The sequence below is a fragment of the Ornithodoros turicata genome, chromosome 2, assembly GCF_037126465.1.
Source record: "Ornithodoros turicata isolate Travis chromosome 2, ASM3712646v1, whole genome shotgun sequence".
Lineage (NCBI taxonomy): Eukaryota > Metazoa > Arthropoda > Arachnida > Ixodida > Argasidae > Ornithodoros > Ornithodoros turicata.
The window spans coordinates 119,696,228-119,719,699 of NC_088202.1; the positions used below are offsets into that span (position 1 = coordinate 119,696,228).

Sequence of the window (23,472 nt, forward strand, 5' to 3'; positions counted from 1 at the left end):
CTTAGAAAATACGCCAGTTGAAGGATCCGTCCTGACCACGTAAGGCTGAGGACACGTTGAAAACTTTAGTGAGTTTCGTCGACCCACATGACATAAGCACAAGGTCTGGCGAGTATTACGACAATGCTGCGTCCGTGAGTGGAAAGTACAAAGGCCTTCAAGCGTTAGTACGGCAGAAAAATCCTCTTGCCACCTGGGTTCCTTGTTCAGCGCTACTTTTTTTAATTAAAAGCGCTGGAAATCATCGCTAACTGGTGATGAATTGGGTTAAGTGCGCTTTAAAGCCCCGCCTCATGGGCAGACTGGACACTAGTCTAGGTTAGACGCTAGACAATGGGAATTAACGGGAATATGCTACATTTTGGGACGGTATTTTTGACAGAGTGAACAAGACTACGTTACAGTCCAAAGATCGACTGGAATTCGACTGGGAGCCCAAAAATCGGGGGGGGGGGGGAAATGCTGGAACTATACGTGCACGATAATTTTGCGATTTCTTTAGTTGCCAAAATGTTTCCAGTCGAACCTCGATTTACGAATCCCTCCCCTTAATCAACTATTCGTGGTGGGACCCAACACTTCAAAATTTCGGGGTACAAAAGGGGACCGACCACCAGAGAGGACAAAGGATGCACTTACCTGTGCCCTGATCTTTTTCGCATCTGAAACCACCAATATGCAACACTAACGCGAACCGCCCGCCGTATAACTTCACAGATAGTTGCTTCCACAAGTTAACTCCGTCCTCTTTCTCGGAAACAGACAGCGTTCGCTCACGCACAGCTCTGTTTTCTCGGACCTTTTTCAGGCCATGAAGAAGACCGAGAGACACGGACACAGAAGACGACACACGCAAGTTCTTCAGCTCAGAAGTTCGCAGTTTCGGAAGAACCCAAGTTCTTCAAGCCCAAGTCTTGTCCGTGTCTCTCGGTCTTCTTCATGGACCTATACCAGCTAGCCTGCACCCGTACCCTTGTTTCTTTTTCAGTCACCGCGATCAGGCATTTCGCAATTTCAGTTGCGGGATAGAACATCCCTCAGAAAGAAAAGGTCATCAACACACATGAACCCTTTGCGCAGAGTACTTTACAGAACGGACAGCGTTGCACTCGCGTCGGACATGTTTGTTTTCGTTGGGATCAGCCGGAAAACGAAGGATCGGAAGCGAACCGATCGTGACCCCGAAACGGTCAAGGAGTTACCCTCGCTTGGTGGGTAATCAGTACTAGATAATGCACATGCGCGCAGCGCCCGTCTCTTCCAATCATATTAGTGCACTCACCGGATAACATCACACTTGTAAACAGAGCAGGTGTGATGTTATCTGGTGAGTGCACTAATATGCGGCATGATCGAGCTCACCGATACGCCATGTCGACCTTCACGTGAGTTCGTAGCAGGGCTCGAACTCACACCTTATCAGATGATTGTGATCGTGAGTTTCGAAGGCCCGAAACGCCGAGCTATGCTCCCAATTGATTGTACCGCTGAACCGGTTCGCGAAAATTTCCCCAGATTACAGGAAAATTCCACATAAGAACACGCACGTCTTTCAACTTTCAATAACTTCCACAAATTCTGCCTCCCTCACTTCTATTTTTGATACGTCGAAAAGGGGAAAAAAATAAAACACTGTCAAGGAGCCCGCGAAGAGGGAATCACACACGTAACATGAAAAACGGTTAGGAGCAACTAATATTTATTCGAACAAGAACTTTCGTGCAAGAGACTGCACTTCTTCCTGAAGCGCGCTTACGATTTCCTAAAACTCCTATTATTAGGAGTTTTAGCTGATCGGAAGATGTTGACGATAACGATTCCGAAACACAATAAGCTAGTCGCATTGTTTCTTTGAAGCAGGTGACATCACATTGCTATAAGCTTTGATTTGATAACTTCCTTTATCGTATCGTTCTTACCACGTACTAAAACTCGCTTGTACTCGGCGTCTTCATCACAAACATGAAAAAAGGAAGAAAAAGGCTGCTCTAAACCGCCGTTCTGTTTCTGCTTCCCTGCTGAATTGTTAATTTTCTTGTTTTCCGTACGTTATATTCTGTCCTGAAGCTTTCCTCGGTGGTCAAGAGAGACTTATAAGACCGCAACGGCGATGTCGGACCCATCGCTGGCCAACGTCCCAGGCGCCGTCCCACGAGCGCTGCCCGCTCTTCCCGCTACGGATCACACACCTTTTCGGTGCAAACGGCCCCGTGAAGGCCATGACGTCTCTGATGAGGCTTCGTCGGACCAAGAAGGCACCCAGATTGTAGAGAATGAGCTCTCAGACGAAATTGCTGAGATGATCCCAGACCCAGATCCCAGACCTTTCCAGGTGGTCACGTAAAAGAAAAATCATCCCGCAGGTATCCCCATCGTTTTCGATAGGGTCAATCCTGATGTCTCTTTTTGGAAAGTGAATCCTAACCGTATCGTAAGCGATGTTATGACGGCCACACAAGATCAAAAGATCATTTCGCATCGCATCACCAAAGACGGCGACCTTGTTATCACCGGGACGGTGATAACAAGGTCACCGAAGTCAGAGGTCAGAAGGAAGCCGAGACGGTCGCCGAGGTCAGGAGGAGCTGCAAATAGTCTTTTCCAGCTAACAAAGGTTGCAGGCTAAGATGTCCAGACAAGCGTTTCGGAGTCGTATCTCACAACAATGGGGCGAATCCATAACATACCGAGACTGTACTCTGATATCGATCTCCTAGAATACCTCAAACCCTACGGAGTGTCTGCGGTTCAGAGGGAAATTGTTTACAGAAGAGAGGCCGACGAATCCTCCACGGCCTACCAGAAATCTAGAGTCATTCTCACCTTCTCTCCGGGCAAGTCTCTGCCCGCTGAGGTACGTCGCACCCCGTAATTGAATATATATTTCCTCCTACTCAGTGTTTCAAGTGCCAGAGGTTTGGGCACTACGCCAAAGACTGTCGTGGCACTGAGAGATGTAAAATCTGCGCGGTATCGCACGACTTTAAGGCTTGCACGTCCTGACGCGAGCCCAAAATTGGCACAGGAAAATTCCACATAAGAACACGCACGTCTTTCAACTTTCAATAACTTACACAAGTCGCTCCTTACGCCGCAGTTATGCCAACTGCGGCGAAAATGACGTGGCGTCATATGGGGCTTGCAGGATCGCCAGAGCTGCTGCTGCAGCCCATGTCCGTAAGGTTGCACCAGGCGGCGGCAATGTAAAAAAAGCAGCAGCGGCTCGCTCTAACCCGAGCTACGTTAAGCGACAGTCGTACTGTAATCCCTCGTCTTCGTCTCTCGGACACCCTCCTCATCGTGCCCCCCCAAGAGAACCAAAATCGCGGCAGCCCAAGCTAAAAGAGTATTTCGCTGAAGTGGTCGTGACCGACACAGCTGGTTCCAAACCTTCATCTGGACTTCCGGCTCCAGCTAAAGGTTCCCTGGAAATGTTACGCCCCACGCCTTAGGAAGGACGTGCGAGACGAACTGAGAAGCAACCTAACCGGGACAGGCAAGGTCGCGCCTGTTTCACCCCGCTTTTGCACTCATCTTGGCCGCCTTCCGATCGGTTCTAAGGGTTATCCCAACAGCTGCTGAGCTGCCTGAGGCGCAAGCGTTGCTCATGCTGGAGACCCTTCTGAGTAGCTACCAACAAACATGTCCTGTATCCACCAATGATGGCATATAGATACTCTGGGTCTTGCGTCTTTCAGTGGAACTGCAACGGTCTACAGAACAAGTTAAGCGACTTTCGAAATTTTGTCTTCAGACAACGGGTGCCCCTCCTTGCTCTCTGCGAAGCACGCGTGCCCGCCTCTTTCAGACTCTCAAGTTATGTTATCTATCGTTCTGAGAAACACACTGGGTTCAGCAGGGCGATGCTCTGCGTAAGAAAAGACCTTCCAAGTGCTCTACTTTGTTCAACTTCCGATGACCACTTCGAATATGTTGTGTGCAGTGTCCGTCTTCACGGTCAACAAGTCGCTATTGCTTGCGTTAACATCGCTCCCTCAGTACGCGAGTTCGCGTCGTTTTCTCGACTGCTTCCTCAACATCTCATCGTGTGGGGGGACTTCAATGCCCATGCCAACGTGCGGGGAAGCCAACATGAGGATGCGATGCGCGGGGTCGCCTCTTACAGCAGTGCCTAGAGACTTCTGGTGCCATTGTTTTGAATGATGGTTCCCCGACTTTTTTTCGCGGGCCGTCGTACTCCAGCTGATTAGATGTCACTTTCTGCTCTGCAGCACCTGCCCCAACACTGCACTGGATGTCTACTTGCTCGTATCCCATAGAGGGATACAAGGTCTTCCTAGCAAAAGGAGGCTTATAAATTGGAAAGTTTTTAAGTCACAGGCAGAAGGATTGGCCTCGTCGTCCGGAAAGCTGCAAGATTTTACACACGCTTTGGTGTCCAGCCTCTCTATGGCAAGCAAGCAGATCTCTGTACCGCCAATGCACTCCTTTGTCGATATTGAATTTGAACACCTCAGAGCAATACGACGTCGAGCAGAGCGACGGTTCCGCAGAACTGGATGTCCTCGGGACTACAACGACGTCTGTAAATTACGATGCATTATACGCAAACACCTTCAACGCATTGGTCGAAAGTCCTGGAGGACGTTCTGTTCCTCCCTTTCCCCTATACGCCGGCCTCAAGAATTTGGCAGGTGATCAAGACCCTCAGCTGGCCTGCTGTTGTACAGGAGACGCCCTTCCGAGCACTGGCGCTTCACCAGGACGTACCGGAATTAACTGTTGGCGACGATTTCTGCCGTTGCCTTACTCGCTCATCCTGTGCCTCCTTAGGTGACGCTCACAAACAGCCTGCCGAAGATGCTCTCAAGGTAGTCGACTTCCATTGCGGTGCTCGCGGGCCTCTGATGGACCTAGATTTCTCCTTCAACGAACTACAGTCTGCAATTTCTGTCGCAAAGAAAGGGTCGTCGCCAGGACGGGATCTCATACCAGGCCTTACTCTCTTTCGGACCTGAGAAGCTTGGTAAGCTGCTGTGTCTTATAAATGAATCTTGGAGGGACGGAGTCGTGCCTGACATGTGGAAGACAGCCCGGGTAATCCCGGTGCTGGAACCAGGAAAGTCACCAAGAGAACTGGCATCGTTTCGGCGCGTCAGCCTCGCTAGCTGTCTCTGTAACTTGTTGAAAGGCTAATCCTGAACCGCCTCGACTGGTTCTTGGAATCCCGAAGCCTTCTGGATCCAGCGCAGGCTGGCTTTAGACGGGGACGTAGCACGATGGACTGCGTGATTAATGTGGCATTCCACGTGGAACAGGCTAGTGCTGACGGCCTCCTGACGGTTGCCGTTTTTCTGGATATCAAGCGAGCCTATGACACCACAAGTCACAGTCACGTGCTTCATGGGCTTTTTACTATGGACGTTACGGGGAAAGCCCTTACGTGGATATCTGACTTCCTGCGAGACAGGTCCGTATACGTGAAAACCTCAGAAAGCGAAACCCTTCATCACGGTACAGCAGCTGGTGTCCCACAGGGAAGCGTCCTTAGCCCGCTCCTGTTCAACGTTGTCATGGCCGCACTACCCTCTCTCCTGCCACGGGGCGTCAATGTTAGCTTGTACGCTGACGATATTTGTATCTGGTCTTCTGGAAAGCAGTGGCCAGCACTACAACGCCGCCTGCAATGTGCGCTGGACATTGTAGCCTCCTTCCTGGCAAAGAGAGGTATGAACCTGTCCATTGAAAAGACTGTGTTTTTGCCCTTCACACGCCGCCATTTGAGAAACCTTCAGCTCTACATAAGTGAGCACCCAGTGAGGCGCGTTACGCACCACCGGTTCCTTGGTCTCATCCTCGACCGCAGCTTATCGTGGAGAGTAGAAGTTCGCTGCTTGAAAGACAGAGCAGAGTCTCGACTGAATGTTCTGCGCTACCTCTGTGGTACCCGGTGGGGGCTCACTTCTAGGGCTCTTTTCGGTCTTCACCGGTCCCTTGTACGCCAGGTGTTGGCTTACCAACTTCCAGTACTGCATCATCTCTGTCCCACATCTGAGCAACTGCTGGAGACCATTCTTGCGAAAAGCATCAAGACGTGCCTCGGCGTCCACAAGTCCCCATCGACTGCTCTTGTCTTCGCGGAAGCCAAGGAGCCACCTGTAACCATCATGAGGCTCAATCAGTCTCTTAGCCACTATATGAGGCTGGCAACTCGCCACCATCGACACCCCTTAGTGCGCGCTTTGATTCGTCGTCCAGCGTCTGGGTACAGCCAAGCCGTTCTTGCCCACCGAAGCATCATCCCCAAGCACAAATCTCTGCCGAGGCACCCTGTCCCACTCTGAGCCCTGCCCACACACCCTGTCCGTGTCGACATACCTGGAGTGTCCTCGAAGAAATCTGCGTCGACGGTTGTTCTACCTTGACCGTACTTGACAGCGATAGAGGGAAGATTCAGGTTTTCACCAACGCATCAACGATGCGTTCCGCCTCTGCTTGCGCCTATGTGATCCCGCAGTTGTCAGCTGAAGGATGTGCAAGACTCTCACACCGCACATCGGCCGCGGCGGCGGAATTGCACGCGGTTTGTATGTCGCTTGTCTTCATTGCATCCTCTCCATCCCGAGCTGACTGGTTCATCTACACCGATTCCAAAGCCGCTACAAGCCATTCTCTACTCTACAGGATCGGGATGTCTGTCTCCAATGGTGCATGACGCCCTTGAAGTGTACACCTCTGCCGTATCACGGGGACATGGCATCCAGTTGCAGTGGGTCCCTGGCCATTGCGGTGTACCCGGACATGAGGCTGCGGATGCAGTTGCCAGGCGTGCCCATCTAGCGCGTGGCGTTCGCACGCACCCCGTCTACTTCACAAGAGGGGATGCAAAGAGCGCGATAAACGCAGTTGTGAAACGCCTGAGCGGAGAACACTGGCGCCGATGTGTCCCAGTTTCCTTACTACTGCACAAAGTGGATCCGGACCTGCAGTTTTTAATGCCCCCAGAGCTGCCCCTTGCCGTTACCTCCATCATTCACCGGCTCCGTCTCAATGTGCCATGTTCCGGCCGCATCCTCTTTAAACTTGGGAAGGTTTCCACACCGAATTGTTCTGAGTGTGGGGTATTGGAGGACACAGAGCATGTTATCGAGGCGTGCCGTCGATACAGAGCGCCTCGTCTTTCCCTTGAGGCGGCACTAACCTGTCTCGACAATCGCCCTTTCTCGGTTTGGAAGGTTCTAAGCTGCTGGCCTGCCCGTCACCAGGTGACGGCATTGCGCGCTCTTGTGGACTTCCTTACCGCTTCGAACCTGCTTGACACTCTTTGACAACTTCGGTGACACTGTGTTCGCACAGTATCTGACATTGTGCAGTGAGTGTTTCTCGGTGCCTAACGTCTCCCCCCTTCCTTTTCCCTGTTTTCCTTTATGCTTTATCCTGCTACACCCACTCTACCCCTTTCCTGTCTCCTAGCTGTTTTTGGTTGTTTGTTTGTTCTTCTCTTTTTCCTAGCTCATCTTTTTTTTTCACCCACAAACGGGTTTTGGAGTAGCCAGTTCTGACTGGGTCGGGGCTAACCTCTCCATATTTTTCTTTCTTTTTCCAATCCAATCCAATCATCACAAACATTCTTCTTCGCTTCTATCTTCTATATCACAAACATTTGGCAAGCAAATTTGGGAACCTTCACGGAGAGTGTTGCGACATTTAGCGGCAATGGTCAACGTATCGTCAGCATCAGCAAAAGTCATTAACAGATGCCGCCGAAAATCGCAACACGTTCCGTGGTCGTCTGCAAATTTTATGCACGTACGTCCAATTCGAACGACTCCTCTGGAGTTTAAAATAACATAAAATTAACATTCGATATAGGCATAAATGTTTGCCGAGAACTTACGGTATCGTGCATTGCCTAAGGAAGTCCAAGAAGACGAGCAAAACGGAATTCTTTCTGACGTCCGGGAACTGTTTTCTTTTATCTGTTCTAAGATTTCGTTTCCTTCGGGGTATGCAGCGGGAAGCACCCAAAAAGCTACGGATGCCCGTCGCCTCAGACAGGGGGAAATTCGCCGATGACACGTGGATTGCGCAGGATTCTCTTTGTACACGCAACGGATACCATTGGCCTTGAGTCAAATAGCAGCGCATGTAGCGTGCAAACTGACCTGTCGCGCTGCGTTCACGAGTAACAATGTGGAAAAGGTTTGTGTGCGCGGTGTTATGGACCTTCCTAAGCTGTGGGAACGGAAGTCTGCGTCGTTCTCCTGATTTTGGTAAGTACACTTTTTTTAATATAGATATTTGCTAAACGTCTCGTTTGTGGGGATGCATAATAAATGTTTTCTTGCATAAGCTGCTATAATGTACAAACCAGCATGGTGAAGTCATATTACCTTTCCCTCCTACAGGAAAAGAATGCTGAACTGAATTAAAATATGACTCCAAGTTAGAGGGACCGCACGAAGTATGGTCGAGGGTTATACGATATCAGCCATATCCATCGGTCTCCATGTTTAACATCACTAGAGATTTACAAAAGACTAAACGATTGAAAAAAAAAGAACAAAAACGAATGGGTGAATAGCAAGTTACGTTAAACGTGTGTCGGTATTATTTTTACGGAGAATGACGAATAAGTGATAGCAGAAGTTGTCCACATAAAAACTACCGAACTAAATACAACTATGAGGTTAACGACTGCACATTATGTAGTAATGCTGTGGAAGTCGAAACTGGAGATGCCTGCAGAGAGACATAGATGCCGTGGATGTAATTTACTCAAAAATGTAGAAAATTTCAAGGCTGATCAAACACAGACATGTGCACTATGTGGCTGTCTCAATTAGTTTTTAACCGTAAGTAATGAGAAGAATATAAGGCTGTCCTATGGAAGTTTACATCGGGGATACATAGGTGGGACTACAGGCATTATAAGCTAGCTGCTATATAAGCTAGTGACTGCAGGTGGGACCGTAAGTAAGTTTATGGTACCAAGGAACTACAGTGTACCCATTATGTAAAGATCCCATCGCACGTGCAAAAATAAATAAATAAATAACGCTGTGCATGCACCCAAAATAATAAAGCGAATTCTTTTATTATGCGCAAGCTTTAGAGTGAAATGTTTTAAACATTATTAAGGCTCGTGGCAAAGCGATGATCTTGGAGATGGAAACGGAGAACTTATCAACCATTCAAACACAGGAGATCTGACCAGATACGACGGCTGGAACCATCAGGTATGTAAGGACATAATATTGGATGAAATATTTTATGGATATCATTATACAGGATGTCTCAGTTAAACCCCCGAGGGGGGGGGGGGGGGTGTCGAGGTAGCTTGCCGTTGTTGGCCGCACTCAAGTGGGCATCGTCACGACTATAGCCAAAAAAAAAAAAGGAAACGAAGGTGGGAGAAAGGGGAGTTGAGGACTTCAAAGTGATGTAGAAGCAGGATGACCGGTACTGATGGGACGGAAGCACACTGTAAACCCCCGGGCTAAATAATTCGCGAACGGGTGCACCAATCGAAGAACTTTCATTTTTACAAGTATCTGTCCGATACCACCTACAAGCTGTTCAAAAAACTTCAGATGATTTTTGTAAAAGCAGGGCGCTGTCGACATTAAAATGGGTACTACCCCTTTTGGGATCTTCAGTGGACACCTTTTAGGGAAAAATCTGCCACTGAAGCGGGTCATTTGTTGCAGCAATTAATTGGTTTCGGTTTATATATTTTTGTCGCGGCTGGTCGCGGTGAAGCGCAAAAAGACGCTTTTGCATTCCCTTATCCACCAATGAATTATGTCCTTACACCAATGAATTACACCACTGAATTACGTCCTTTTGCACTTCACCGCGACCAGACGCGACAAAATATGTAAACCGAAACCAATTAATTACTGCAACAAATGACTCGCGTCGGTGGCAGATTTTTCTCTAAAGGGTGTCCACTGAAGGTCCCAAAAGAGGTAGCACCAATCGTAAAGCCGACAGCGCCTTGCTTTAGAAGATATCTTCATAACGAACCCTGAGATTGGGGGAAAACACACACTAAACAGGAGTCTCAAAAAGTGTCCTGTTTAGTGTGTTTCTTTTCCCAGACTCAGGGTTCGTTATGGAGATTAATTATTACTAGCTCGCCTGCTTTCTCGCCTCTCTCTAGAAGTTATGTTTTTTTTTACGAAACTCATTTGAATTTTTATTTAAATAATAAGCGCCTCCCATTCATTCACACGGTGCGCAGCTTGTGGTGGTATCGGACATATACTTGTAAAAAAGAAAGTTAGTCGATCGATGGACCCGCTATACAGGGTGTTTGCTCTTACGTGTCCAGACTTTTATTTAAAGCGAACGATAAAAGAGAAATGAGCGCTACTTTTCAGCTACTTGACTAAGAAACAGGTTCTACTAATGAAGCAGTACCTGTTTCTTACTCAAGTAGCAGAAAAGTACCACTTGCTTTTCCTGATTGCTTTAAATATAAATATTTATAGTTAATTTAGATTTGTTATATTTCGATTTCTATTTATATTTAAATATAACTTCTGGACACGTTAGAGCAAACACCATGTATATATTATCATTATATGCAGGGTGTCATTTTTCATAAAAAAACTAAAGGCTACAGACATCCTGTTTTCACTTCTATCATCTCTGGGCAGGCGGACGTTCTTGGCCAACTGTTGCTCAACCGTCGAATGACTAATTACCTACAAAAGTTAATTAACCGTTTAATTATAAAGGCTACGAAGTGGTCCTAATGAGAACATCTGGTCGCTTCGGTCACCTGATATCGTAGCCGTTTTCAGAACGAAAATCCGTGCGATAGATCATCCGCGAAAAATTCGTGAAGGAACAAATGTATCGGGTGACGCTATCGGAACTGCCCTTATTTTGGGTTGCATTTTCTGTTTTCTTTTAATCTTTTTCCAGGACGCAAGAGGCGATAGTGTCCCCTTTTACCCTCTCACAATGGGGTGAAGGAAAGACGTGTCTCCGAAGATGCGCAATGAACAAAATAGAGAAAAAAAAAGTGTTCCTTCACGATTTTTTTGAGGACGATCTATCGAACCGATTTTTGTTCTGAAAACGGCTCCGGTATCAAGTGACCGAAGGGACCAGATGTTCTCATTGGGGCAACTTCGTAGCTTTTATAATTAAAAGTTAATTATTGAAAGTTAATTTAGACATTGCCTTAAGAGCTTGCTAATGCCCTCCTAAGGAGTACCCTTCAGCATATGCTATATTGCAATTGATTTCATCTCGGAAAAAAGTGACATATATATTTTTAAGAAATATGTTCGCGTTTAGCTGGGACACCCTCTATATCATTGTGCATACTCGAAGTAGCAAAACTTCTTTGGAGCCGCCCTTTGTACCTTCGTTCCAACTTTCAAATGTCGTTGGGCATTACACGCACAGTCTAAAACCCAGCTGTGGCTGCACAGTATCCTCCCGAGAACACGCTACACCGGCGCACGAAAAAAGAAAGCATGAGTAAGGAGCAACAGATACTTATGTGAAACTGGATTCGTATCATACTTCCTCACCAGGCATATGGTTGTGAGTCGGTTGTGTTATTCGAGGGAGTCTTCATTCAACGGCGTCTGGTTTCTACAAGTTTGTGTCTGCATGTAAAGCATGCGCGGTAAGTAGTCGTAAAATAGGCTCTTGCGCCATTGCCTCTTCCCTGCTTTAATGTACGGGCTCACCCAGGATGAAGTACGAGATCTGGAATGAAGATAAAATGAATAAAAGCGTGCGTGGGAACGAAACTATTCGTCGGAGGACATATTATGTACTAAAATGTGAGTAGGTTTATCATAAGGAGAGTCCGGTCACATTTGTGTGGCTACATACAACACGTGCCGCCGGAAAGGGCTGTTTATACTCCGCCGTAGACCGATCGCGTGCAACGAGGTTGACTCGGGTCGGTTGCCGTCGGAGTGTTCATACTCGAGCGGCAGACGAAGTATGAACAGCACATGAAAGGCAGTGCAGCGTGCCGTAAGCGCCCGATTGCGCCAGGCCACGCTGCACGAGCTAGCTCTCTGCCGATGGAGTATAAAAAGCCCTTAGGACTGCGGATAATTTCGACCTCCTGGGGTCCTTTTAGGGTGCTGGAGCAAATGCTGGAGATTGTCCCCAAAACTTTGCAATGACTGTTCAATGTGCGTCAAAACTGATATATGATGTGCTGTTGCAAAACCGCCCAGAGGACTGCGGCGGGTGGAAAATTAGTGTGACGTCCAGTACAGCGTTGTATGGCATACGACTTACTTATGAGTGCTGTTCTTGTGTGATTAGATTGCAACGGACAGTGGAAGGTCCAAAAGACATGCGGAGAATAGCATGCCGAGCACGAATGGAAGTTCCTCCTCCGGGCATTCCATGCCGCCCGATCTCTTCAGACTGAGAAGGCGTAAGCGCTATGACACTTATTTAACTACTTAACAAAGCACAGTTATGACAATTAACTTTGATTTACCGAAGCGCAGAAGAAAAACTGTGTTTCCAGGAGCGGACACGCACAGCTGTAATTGACTTCTATACCGTATTATACCGTATTACTAGAGTGATGCTGTCATTTCATTTCTGACTCGATGCAGCGATGACTGAATGATCCCACAAGAAAAGTTGGAAGCGGGTCATCGTGGTTATATAGCCGCAAAAGAGCGCGTGCGCCATGCCTCGGGAAGCCCACCACGGTTCCTTTAGTATCATCCTCGATCTCTCGCTTTCGTGAGACCCCTGCAGACCCCGTGTCACCTTGCAATTTTAACCTTCTCTCAATAGGGGTCCTCGAAGGCATTGCCTTCACTGCCTTTGATAGACCGTTACGCAGCCGGGGGATCGACATTTGTCTTAAAGCCGTCTGAGGAAAATGTAGGGAAAACATTCAGATAACACAGCCGGCGCGCCAATTAGAACCCGGGTCACCTCCCAGTCTCGGCGTGGAATGCGGGCTAGCATGGCATTGGCTGCCGAACCCGGCCTGGCGCTATTTACATTACCTTGCTCCAACGTGAAGCGATCGTGGTGGCGACGCGTTTACATGCAGCTCCCCGAGCGAGTCAACCTTCCCCCTGCTGTCGGGTCGACACGACTCGCCGCCAGGCGGGGTCCACACGACTCGGCAGCGTTTACATGAATGAGTCGAACCCGGCAACCCAACATATCCGCTCCTGTCGGTGTAAACAAGGCTTATGTGATTGCTTACCGTACGGGAAAGAAGCTCTTTGTTTCGTTACGTCGTTCGGGGGCAAGCCTTTGCATCAACGTACAGCGCTAGACAAAAGTTTACGGAACACGCTCCGGCACAATCCTTCCTCAGCGTGACACGCTAGCAGCGAATGGGACCGTACGGACTATCAGACAAGTGCCAAGAGGTAATCCAATCACCTGTTTGTAAGTCCGTACGGTACCATTCGCTGCTAGCATGTCACTCTGAGGGAGGAATGCGCCGGAGCGTGTTCCGTATACGTTTGTCCAGCACTGTACAAGTTGCCTAGACATGTCGTCTTTAGCAGGGAACGTTAAATACAGTGTACCGTGTGCTGAGATTTCGCACACGTTAAAGAACCATGAGGTGGGCTAAAGTAATAAACGGACCTGCCGCTGTGGCGTCGCTGACGAATTACCATTGCCATTACCCATCACATCATACACAGTAAGATAAGGAAAAAAAAAAGAACACTTTCACTGATGCATTTACGAGAGAAGGATCCTGGCTTATGTGTTTCGTGTGCTCTCCGTTTAGAGATGTGTCCCCCCCTGCATGGGTTCCACTGCTGCGAAGCTCTACTGCATCATCCATAACAGTGCAGTTCATTTTGTCATTTGCAGAATCGGCAGCATACGCACACGTCTTGAGCTAGTTAAAGGGATTCCCAATTTGTGTGGGGAGACTGCGTACGCGACGCCAATAGGATCTACCTAATCTAAGATGTTGCGCTGTGGAAGGACACGATGTAGTCTTGAGTCTTGGTAGTCTTACAGTAGGTACCCAGTCATTCTGGCATCTCCGGTAACGAACCAACGTCTGGGTACGGGTAGTTGGTGCGTAATAATCACGGTGCAGACTCCGCGGTAACGCAGCTGTTGAAGAAACGGCGTCCCGAGCATACCAGCAGGACGCAGGACACCGGGCGTGCACCCCTGCTTTGATCGGAGTTAATGGCTAACTGTCATCGCCGGGAAGGAGAGCAACGGACAGGAAACTTTAGTTTAATGGAGCAGCAAGCAGATTACTCTGCAGTATGCAGGATCCCCAGTATGCGGTAAGTAACAATTATGACTGGTGATGTCATCATGTGGTTCCCCGTTTAGACTGCGGGACACTATCCCAGTGCATGTGGCGCTCGCAGGGGCCTCAAGGCCGGGCGAACAGCCCGCGCCTCAGGGTTTGGGCGCTGGTAGCTCCTCTGTGTCCTATTCGTGTAGATGGCACATGCAATGCTCACACACATATATGACAAAAAAACAACTTGAACAATGATTAGAAAGGTTGCATCTTCGTTTTTACATGCTTTTTTCGACGTGCTTTCAAACGTTTTCGTTAACGTGTGCTGTCTTTACTGAATCCCCGCCCTGTCTGGTTCACATATCTCTCGCAGTGTCTTTTGTTTTCGCTGCGCAACTCTCCCCAACATGATTTGCTGAATCCCTCCGCAGGGTGCGGTCTCGAATCCCAGACACGGATTGCCGGAGGACGAGACGCCATCTGGAGGCGCTGGGGCTGGGTCGTAAGCCAATATTGTTTACCAAATGCCAATTCGAAAACTCCTCTTACTTACCTTTAATTGTCCATATCAACTACAAAAAATACAAACCACTCTCTGCTTTTTTGTTTCTACGCAGGCGGGTATCCTTTACAGCGACACACACGAGAAGTACTGTGGTGGAGCCCTCATCAGTAACCGATACGTTATTACAGCCGCACGATGCACTGACGGGTGAGGTTATTCATGCGGACCGTGAAACGTAATGGTACCGTCCAAGAAGAACTGGACTTCGACGTTGTATAAAATGTCTATGTAATCTGAAGGGTCGAGTTAAATGTGCAATATTGCAGAGATCTACATTACGGTGAAAGATGGAAGTCACTGAAAAAGTTAGCCCAGCTGTAGCACTCGAGCCCACATCTTCAGGATTACCGGTCCAGGTAGTCCAGAAGATGTGGGTTCGAGTCCTACAGCTGGCTAACCTCTTCAGTGACTTGCATCTTTCATCGTTAATTTCTTAGGCAATTTGAGGCTTTGCATGTATTTGTCCTTTCTATGTTGTTCCAGCCTCAGAACATCAGTTCTCTCATGATCCACCGGCGCAGCTCACAGTTTAGCACACTTAGCGTCCAATTTTCTTTTCGGTGGTCAATGATAAAGCTGTCGTCAACTCAAGCATTGTTCAGAAGCACATACATATGAAGTCAAAGTGGTTATCGGTCGTTCTGCAATTTCGGGTTTGTAGAATTGTCCACGCCAGGACTGGGTGGGTGGTGACGTGGGTTCTAGTCGCGACCCCTGTTGCGCATTGTCTGAAGTTCTTCATGGGTTCTCAGTCCGGTTTCAAGACAAATATCGATACGGTTCCCAGTGGAGTCGGCCCATGGCAGATTAATCGGTAAACACACAAATACGTATATAAGTAGAGAGAGCTAGGGCTCTCGCAATGCACAGCAATCGTCGTCTGAGCTGAAGATCTTGCGTCAAGGTGTCGATGTTCGCTTGTCATTTATTGATTGTAAGCCGGCTGGTACAACTCCCTGATGTGCACTATTTGACACGATCAAGGTTTCCTCAAACGACACAGCGCCAACTTACAAAACATTTGTACCAAAATAACAGTTCAGAAATCCCAGGTTTGAAATAGAAGGCGCCCATAAGTAATATGATTTAATGTAAAGGTATTTTCCGACATATAGCGATTTGCTATATAGCGCTACAAAATAGCGCAATATCTTCCTCCTCGCAGTGCTCCAAGACGCTAAAAATTAGCGCTTGTCGCAGTTGAGCTTGTGTCAACTTTTTCAGCGCTAATGTTAGCACTATATTCGTGTTGACCAAAGAGGAGCTGCTTCAGCGATGACGTCGCGGAAGTCCTGGAGTTGTTTTGCTTCCGTACTTCACGGCACGGCGACCGCATTCGAACCGGCGAGTCTGTCATCCAAAATGCCTGATAATATTTCGTTTACTCAGTTGATCAAACTGGTTCGTCCGCATGCTGTCGAACTCCGTAGGGGCTATGATGGGAGAGACCGGAAATGACCACCGAACCTCCGCTAAATTTTAACACTATAGCGCCGCTTTGCAAGTGTGAACCGTCCGATAACAGTGAGCGCTGTTTTTGCGTGATGTTTCGTAGCGCTATATTGTCGCGCTGCTAGGAAAGGATAGCTGGAAAGGATAACAGCTAAAGGGCGTTATTCATACTCGTTGTATTTGTACCGCAACGAAATATTCTCTCTAATTCCATGTCGATGCTGTCAGAATGTCACATGTACCATTTTTCAATCGCAGGAAGGCGCTCTCCGACATGAAAGTCTTACTGGGCGGCGACGGCCTCAACATCACTACGTGTCGAATTTTTAATGTTTCGCGGCTACGACAACACCCTGGCTACAAAAGGGACACCTTTGAGAACGACATCGCTATATTACGACTGAAATGGCCGGCCAGATTCAACGAGAATATTCGTCCTATTTGCCTGCCAACCAGCAGAGACGAAACGTTCTTTGGCCAAAAGGCCTATGTAGCTGGATGGGGAGATCTCGTTTACGGTAAGGGCGTGCTTTAATGCAAGTTTCGCGGTATGTGGATCACTCGAGATACAACTGCTTTGCCACTGTGTGGCGACTCACTCCCTTTGGTGTTGTTACTATTACCATACATACCTATACGTATACATACGTATACATTCTGAGGCAACTCCCTTCCTACATTCTACCGGTTCGCTGGATTTCTACCCATCTATATACGTATACAAGGTGCACCAACTAATCTCTACCAAGATTTAAAAAAAAAGACTGAGTGCTCTCCGGGGATGAAATCAGCTGAATGCTGTCAGCAGTCGTGAATTGCAGGTTGTCGCCAGTACCTTACTAATTGTGCCTAATTAATTAACTAGCTTTTAAAATATTGGTTTAAGGGCCGTGCCGTAAATGGGAAGTTGTAGAGTGCCTTGAGAAGCACCCGACAACACGATCAAAGACACCATAATACACGGATAAGACGGCGAACGCACTTGCCTCCCAATGAAAGACACCGCCGACCCGCGTCCACAGTTCAAATTTCTAATGAAACCGCCGAGACGCAGCACGCAGGCGAGGAAGCGCGAAGTGCCGTTTTCAAATTCCGGCAACCAATCCGAACACACCTCTGGCGTCCGACAATACAGGCACGTATTGCTCCGTGCGCAGTAACACGCATTTTAATACAGATTTTGCGAGAGCTGTGGAGGGCTGACGGCAGCTGGAGCCAGCCAGAGCAGTCGTAAGTTGCGCCTCGTCTCCGGATCTGCACATACGTGTTTCGTGCGCTCTCCGAGAGTTTCGCGAGCGGCCGAGCTTGTGTATCATGTCGTGTGGCATATGTCGTATGTGTCATGTATGTGTGTAGTGTGGTGTAGTGTGGTGTGGTGTGGTGGTGTGTGTGGTGTGGTCTACGAATGCATTCCGCATGAGAAGCAATTAGAATTAAGACGAATGCCTAATGCTAACGTATTGTCATCGCATTAATTACATTAATCTCACTCAATTTATTTGTTGTTGTTGTGACAAACGTAGTGTTTTGTGGGAAAAGGGCAGTGAATGCTCTTCTTAGCTTCGACTTTGCCAGCTTATTCCCTGAGATTGGGTTATATTATCATTGCAGGAGGACCTTCGAGTCCAACGTTACAGGAGGCTGAATTAATAATTTGGAACAATACGGACTGCCAAGGAGTTTTTCCTCAACCAATCACTAACGTATTCCTGTGTGCGGGCAACAGAACAGAGGGAGTTGATTCCTGTCAGGTGAGTTTAAGGAAAACGGCGGGAATTGAAGAAACTCTGTACCCCTAATGGGCAGAGAAGGGGTGGTAGAGTTGCTGAGAGCATGCGGATACATTTTAAGTTAACAAACAGGTAACATTATAAACCTGATGTAGTGTTCGCTCTCCAGGAACAAATAGGGCCGCCTCACTTAGTTTCACACGATAGACATTTAAAGACATTACTGTAACCCATGCCGTGCAGTCCTTGCATAGTTCATATACGCCTTACGGCCCACGGATTACAGGAAAAGATACCTGCAGAGGGAAGATATAACTTAACCATAGCCTTCCGAATGAGTTTCGAATAGTTTTAAGTGTGGCTAATGGAAAGCGGCAAACGAATACCTCGTTGTGTTTTTGTATTTTATGTTATGCTAGGATCGCCTTAATGTACTGCGTGCTCTATTCCAGGGAGACTCTGGCGGACCATTGATAGTGAAATCACAGAGGCAATGGTACCTTGTTGGCGTAGTGTCCTGGGGTGTAGGGTGTGCAACGCAGGGAATGCCTGGCGTCTACACTAGGGTCACAGAGTTTCTCGACTACATTTATCAGCACGCTATTTAATACGTGAACGTCCATGGAGCCATTAGCGGATGTGTCGTGTCACACCAGAAGCATGATTATCTTGCGGTGGACAGCAGAAGACTGCAGAAGACACTTGGACATTCGGCAAACGCTCACCTTAAAGTTTTGCCGAAACCCTTTCGAAATTAAATTACCTTTTTTAAATACTGAAAGCCTTTAATGTTTTGTGAAATCGTATTTCGCTTGCATTGTTACTGTGGTGATTACACAATTTCAGCGTGCCACAAAGCATCTTGCGATCACGTGGAGGTGCCACAAGACACTGCCACGTGACAAGTGCGTGGTCCTTTAAAGCCACAGACGGACCTACGCCTTGGTTAGCCCCAGAGATGAAAAAAGTTACTCGACAAGAGGAACTCGTCAGAAGTTAGCGTACTATGGGAAACCATTCACTGTACTCTTGTGCACACTGCCAAACGCGTACGAATTGCGATACAATCATGTCTCACTCATCCGGACACCTCGGGAGTCGCCCTTTTCTGTCCGGATAACGAATTTCCGGATAAGCGAATCAAGCAAACTCCCAAGGAAACCCGAAAATTCAGGAATCCTCTCCATTGATCCAGAAGAAAGAAAACAAGGAGAAGGTCTTCCCTGGTATCCGTTACCTCAAAACGTCATACAAAGTGGCCTGCTTGAAGTCAGGAGGCATCTGTGCATAGAATGTCGTAGATAGTGAACTATCCCAAATCAGTGCTCAGGGCACCTGTGGCTCAGGATAAGAGTCAGGGGTGTTCTGGGATGGACTGGATACTACAAGTTCACATATTGATTTCTTGTGCTCGGTGGATACAGGACACCTCTTCCACTTCTCGCACCCTGACTGCGTGCCCGCACACGTAAAAAAGGAGTGACCTCTGAGGAAAGGGGAGCCAAACCATACAGGCCCCAGTGAGATATGACCCTTTTCCGGAACAGCGCGAACACAGCACATAACACGTGCCAAGGACGGAGGCCATTGAGAAATTTCCGGATAGGCGAATCAGAATCACGTAGGTTTACGGATGCGGATAAAGAATTCCGGATAACCGAGACAAAAGCCAATGGTAGGAGGCTCGTTCCCGGTAATGCAGTCCGGATAACGAGTTTTCCGGGTACCTAAATTCCGGATAAGCGAGACATATGACAGTATATCATTGCAGCAGATGAAGGGTGTCCCTGCGCTGTGACCGTACATGATTTGCGTGCGGCGCATACGTTCTTCATTTTCGGTCACCGCGCCTGCATCTCCCGCAGCAGGAACTCCGGCAGATCTGAGAGCTCTATACTTTCGCGAATGCTCCGCAGCACACCGTCTACGTTCGTGTTGCTGGACGACGTGGACGCGTGAGACGCACGGAGCAGACACTCGTCGACCAGCGGCATGGCCGGGTGGGTAAAAGTGTCCGCTCGTTGGTGCTAGCCTAGGTCGTGCAGAAGATTAGGACGTGGTGGGTTCCCTGTTCCCCGCTCCTTCCTGCTGTCCTCTCTGCGTCCGTCCCACGTCTGTACGCCTATCATACCCATGGTGCCTTCATGGCGCTAACACGAAATCACACACATTTGTAAGGTTTAGCACATCGGAAGCGCTCTTCGAAAACTATACGGCAGTCTCCTGGAGAGCAGCCATCTTGCCTGACACCACCCAGTCGCCATTACGGCAGTGCGGGGCGTCACGCCCGCGCACACTGATATGCGCTGCAGCCAATACCGCAGTTTCGTCGAGAGGAGCTATCTTGCCTGACGTCACCCGGTCGCCATTACAGCAGTGTGGGGGCGTCATGCCCGCGCCCACAGATATGCGCCGCAACCAATACCGCAGTTTCCTCCAGAAGAGCTATCTTGCCTGATGTCAACCGGTCGCCATTACAGTAGTGTTGGGGCGCCATGGCCGCGCCCGGTGTTATTGCGCCGAAACCACCGTATACTGTAAAGGAAGCTGTCAAATCTAAGATCAGCGACGTGATGCCAGTCACTGGGGTAGCCAGTTCGACTTCGTCGAAACTCACATCCCCGTTTTTACTTTATTCACATCACATCACGCCAGTCACTTCAAAGGAATCAGGTGCTCGGCGTATCACATTTTCGGAACCGTTATCGTTAAGACTTTCCAATTTGCTAAATATTCTCTAATCTTTCCAATCCTTCCCGAATTCCTTCCGCGAAAAAGAAACAAACAAGAAGGAGCAGCGTCCTGCGTGACGCGGGCCCGGACGCCGAGATCCCAAAAGTGAGTCGCAGAAATGCTACGGCATTTAAAGAAATGTAACTGTAAAAAATGTAATCTGTAAGCTACTAATGAAGTTACAAGTTAAGGTTCTCAAGTTACTTTTTGAAAGTAACTAGTTACCTTCAAGTCAATTAGTTCAGACCTGGATGTCACAAAGGGTGGTGGAAGACCTTTTATAATAGTTTACGTTGTTTATACGCTTTACGACGTTCTGTCTCGTTCTTTATACGGAGCACTCTTTATGTACCTGCCATTCGAACTTCAGATGGCCTCCCTGCACGCTCTGGCGAGGGACTTCCGACGTCCCCGTAAGGTACGGGGAGATGGTATTGCAAGAAAAAAGAGAAAGAGGAAGGTCAGGAGTATGGCCGGCAGAGGTGGGGAAATTACTTTTATTTTGCAATTGCATTACCATTACTCGTTACTTTGATATAAAGTAATGCATTACATTACTCATTACTTTTTCGAGGTTAGTAATGCATTAGTAATGCCATTACTTTCATCAAGTAATGTCATTACTCTGGCATTACATTTATGTGTTAGGGCATAAGGCTGAAACACGCCACGCATGAGTTTTCTTCTTTGCTTTCTTTGTTATATGCAATAGCCACCCGAATATCCCCCAAATCGGTGCCACTAAACCCCTGCAGAAACGAGACTCACAGGCAAAAACTATGGATAAGATTTATTGCAGCGTTGCAGCCGCTGATGCTCAAAGGTGCCATCCGCTAGCCTTGCTCGCCTCGGAAGCCGATGACTGAATTCCCGTGTTTCTGGATGGACAGCCTCTTGATTGTCGGGAACCAAGACGAACTAACACGGTACAAGACCAAAACAGCCAATCACTATTACACTTGTCCCTTGTAACGAACGTAGATGCTATGTTCCTGTTTGGTTGATTCTCTTTTGCCCCAAATTCGTACTGGAGAAAGAAGGCGACATCACCATAGATCATTCGGAAACCATAAATCACATCCTGCTTGAATGTCCCACCTACAATGAAGCACGCAGACAGCTGCTCAACCCTGACCCCAGCATCTCTACATCTGACATCATCTTTGGTGGCAACTCGCCTGGCGAGCGACGACGCCGGACTGCTGCTCTGGTCGCCTTCCTAAAGGAAACGCGGCTTATATCACACCTATAGTGTAGTGCAGTGTTTTTTTTTTTTCCTGCGCCTTAGTCGTGACTCTGCCCGCTTCATCAGTCGCCCCGCAGTTTTCATCTTCACCACCACCACCGACATCACCACGTGAACACTGATGACACACACCGCCGAATGTTGACCTCTTGCAGAATTCCCCGTGCTGGCTCTTCTCATTCTTTGTTGCACTGTGTTAGAAAAACCCAACCCTCACGTAGCGGAATGTACATTCGACGAAAGTAATGAGTAACGCCACGCTGCATTACTCAGTCAAAATGTAATGCATTACCATTACTCATTACTTACAGGCAAAATGTAATTCATTACCATTACTCATTACTCAAAAGTAATGCATTACTCCCCACCTCTGATGGCCGGTAGGCGGTGCACAATTATCCATTTTTGTCAACGAATTTTGCTACATCAATAAATGTACATCCAATTCGAACGACTGTTCTGAAGTTTCAAGACAACAAATGAACATTTGACATAGGTATAAATGCTTGCCGACTTACGGTATCATGCATCTCCTGTATCTGGTATCTTACATCTCCTGGTATCTCCTGTGCTGTAAGGAAGTCCAAAAAAAAGGAGCAAAACTGAATTCTTTTGGACATCCAGGAGCTGTTTTCTTTTAACTTTTTCTAAGATATTGCCTTGGGTATACGGAGTGGGAAGCACCCAAGAGCATCGGATGCCGGACGCCTCAGAAGGAGTCGCTATGGTTTCCCACTGCCGCTAGAGGGCAATAGGACGGCGACACGTGGATTACGTAAAATTCTCTTCGTAGATGCAAATGAAATCTATTGACCTTGAGCCAAATAGCCTCGCATGCAGCGCGTAAATTGACGTGTATGTGTATTGTGTGTGTCGTAAAGTGACGTACTGCAAGCTAAAGCTTGACTACCTTGGCATCTTCAAATAGACTTCACGCAATTCACGAGTGACAATGTGGGAAATGTTAGTGTGCGCGATGTTATTGACCTTTGGAAACGGAAGTGTGCGTCGTTCTCCTGATTTTGGTAAGTAAACCTCATTTTTTCGATTCATATAGCCGAAATGTCTCACTTGTGGAGATGCCCAATAAATGATTTCTCGTATAAGCTGTTATACGGTAGAAGCCAGCCTCCAGATGTTATACTATCTTTCCCTTGTAGAGGGAAAGGATGCTGAACTGAATTAAAATATGACTCAGAGTTACAACGACCGCATAGAGGGTCAAGAGGTACGGTATCAGCCATATCCTTCGCCAGATTCTACCAGATCTACCAGATTTAAAGCTTACTAGACGTTTACTAAAGACTAAATATTCAAAGAAATTGGATGAATGGCAAGTTGCGCTAAAGCTCTGTTTTTATTACTTTTATGGCGAATGACCAATAAGTGATACTAGAAGTTGTCCATAACACTACCGAATTGAATGCAACTATGGGGATAACGTTATACGCGAGTACGAGATGTCATACTAGTAGATCCCGTTGATGCAGTTCATTACCCGAAATATTAGCAAATTTCAAGGCCAATCAAACACAGTCAT

General features: G+C 47.7%; 1 protein-coding gene across 1 annotated transcript; it reads left to right on the top strand.

Annotated features, from left to right (window-relative positions):
- Window positions 1–7,995: 7,995 nt before the first annotated feature.
- On the top strand, window positions 7,996–18,734 carry LOC135385998 (chymotrypsinogen B-like). The gene is made up of 8 exons (XM_064615687.1): window positions 7,996–8,234; window positions 9,103–9,200; window positions 12,271–12,385; window positions 14,638–14,708; window positions 14,824–14,918; window positions 16,482–16,741; window positions 17,835–17,974; window positions 18,406–18,734. Exons 1-8 carry the CDS (start codon window positions 8,153–8,155, stop codon window positions 18,559–18,561), a joined length of 1,017 nt encoding a protein of 338 aa, XP_064471757.1. The 5' UTR covers window positions 7,996–8,152; the 3' UTR covers window positions 18,562–18,734.
- Window positions 18,735–23,472: the final 4,738 nt, after the last annotated feature.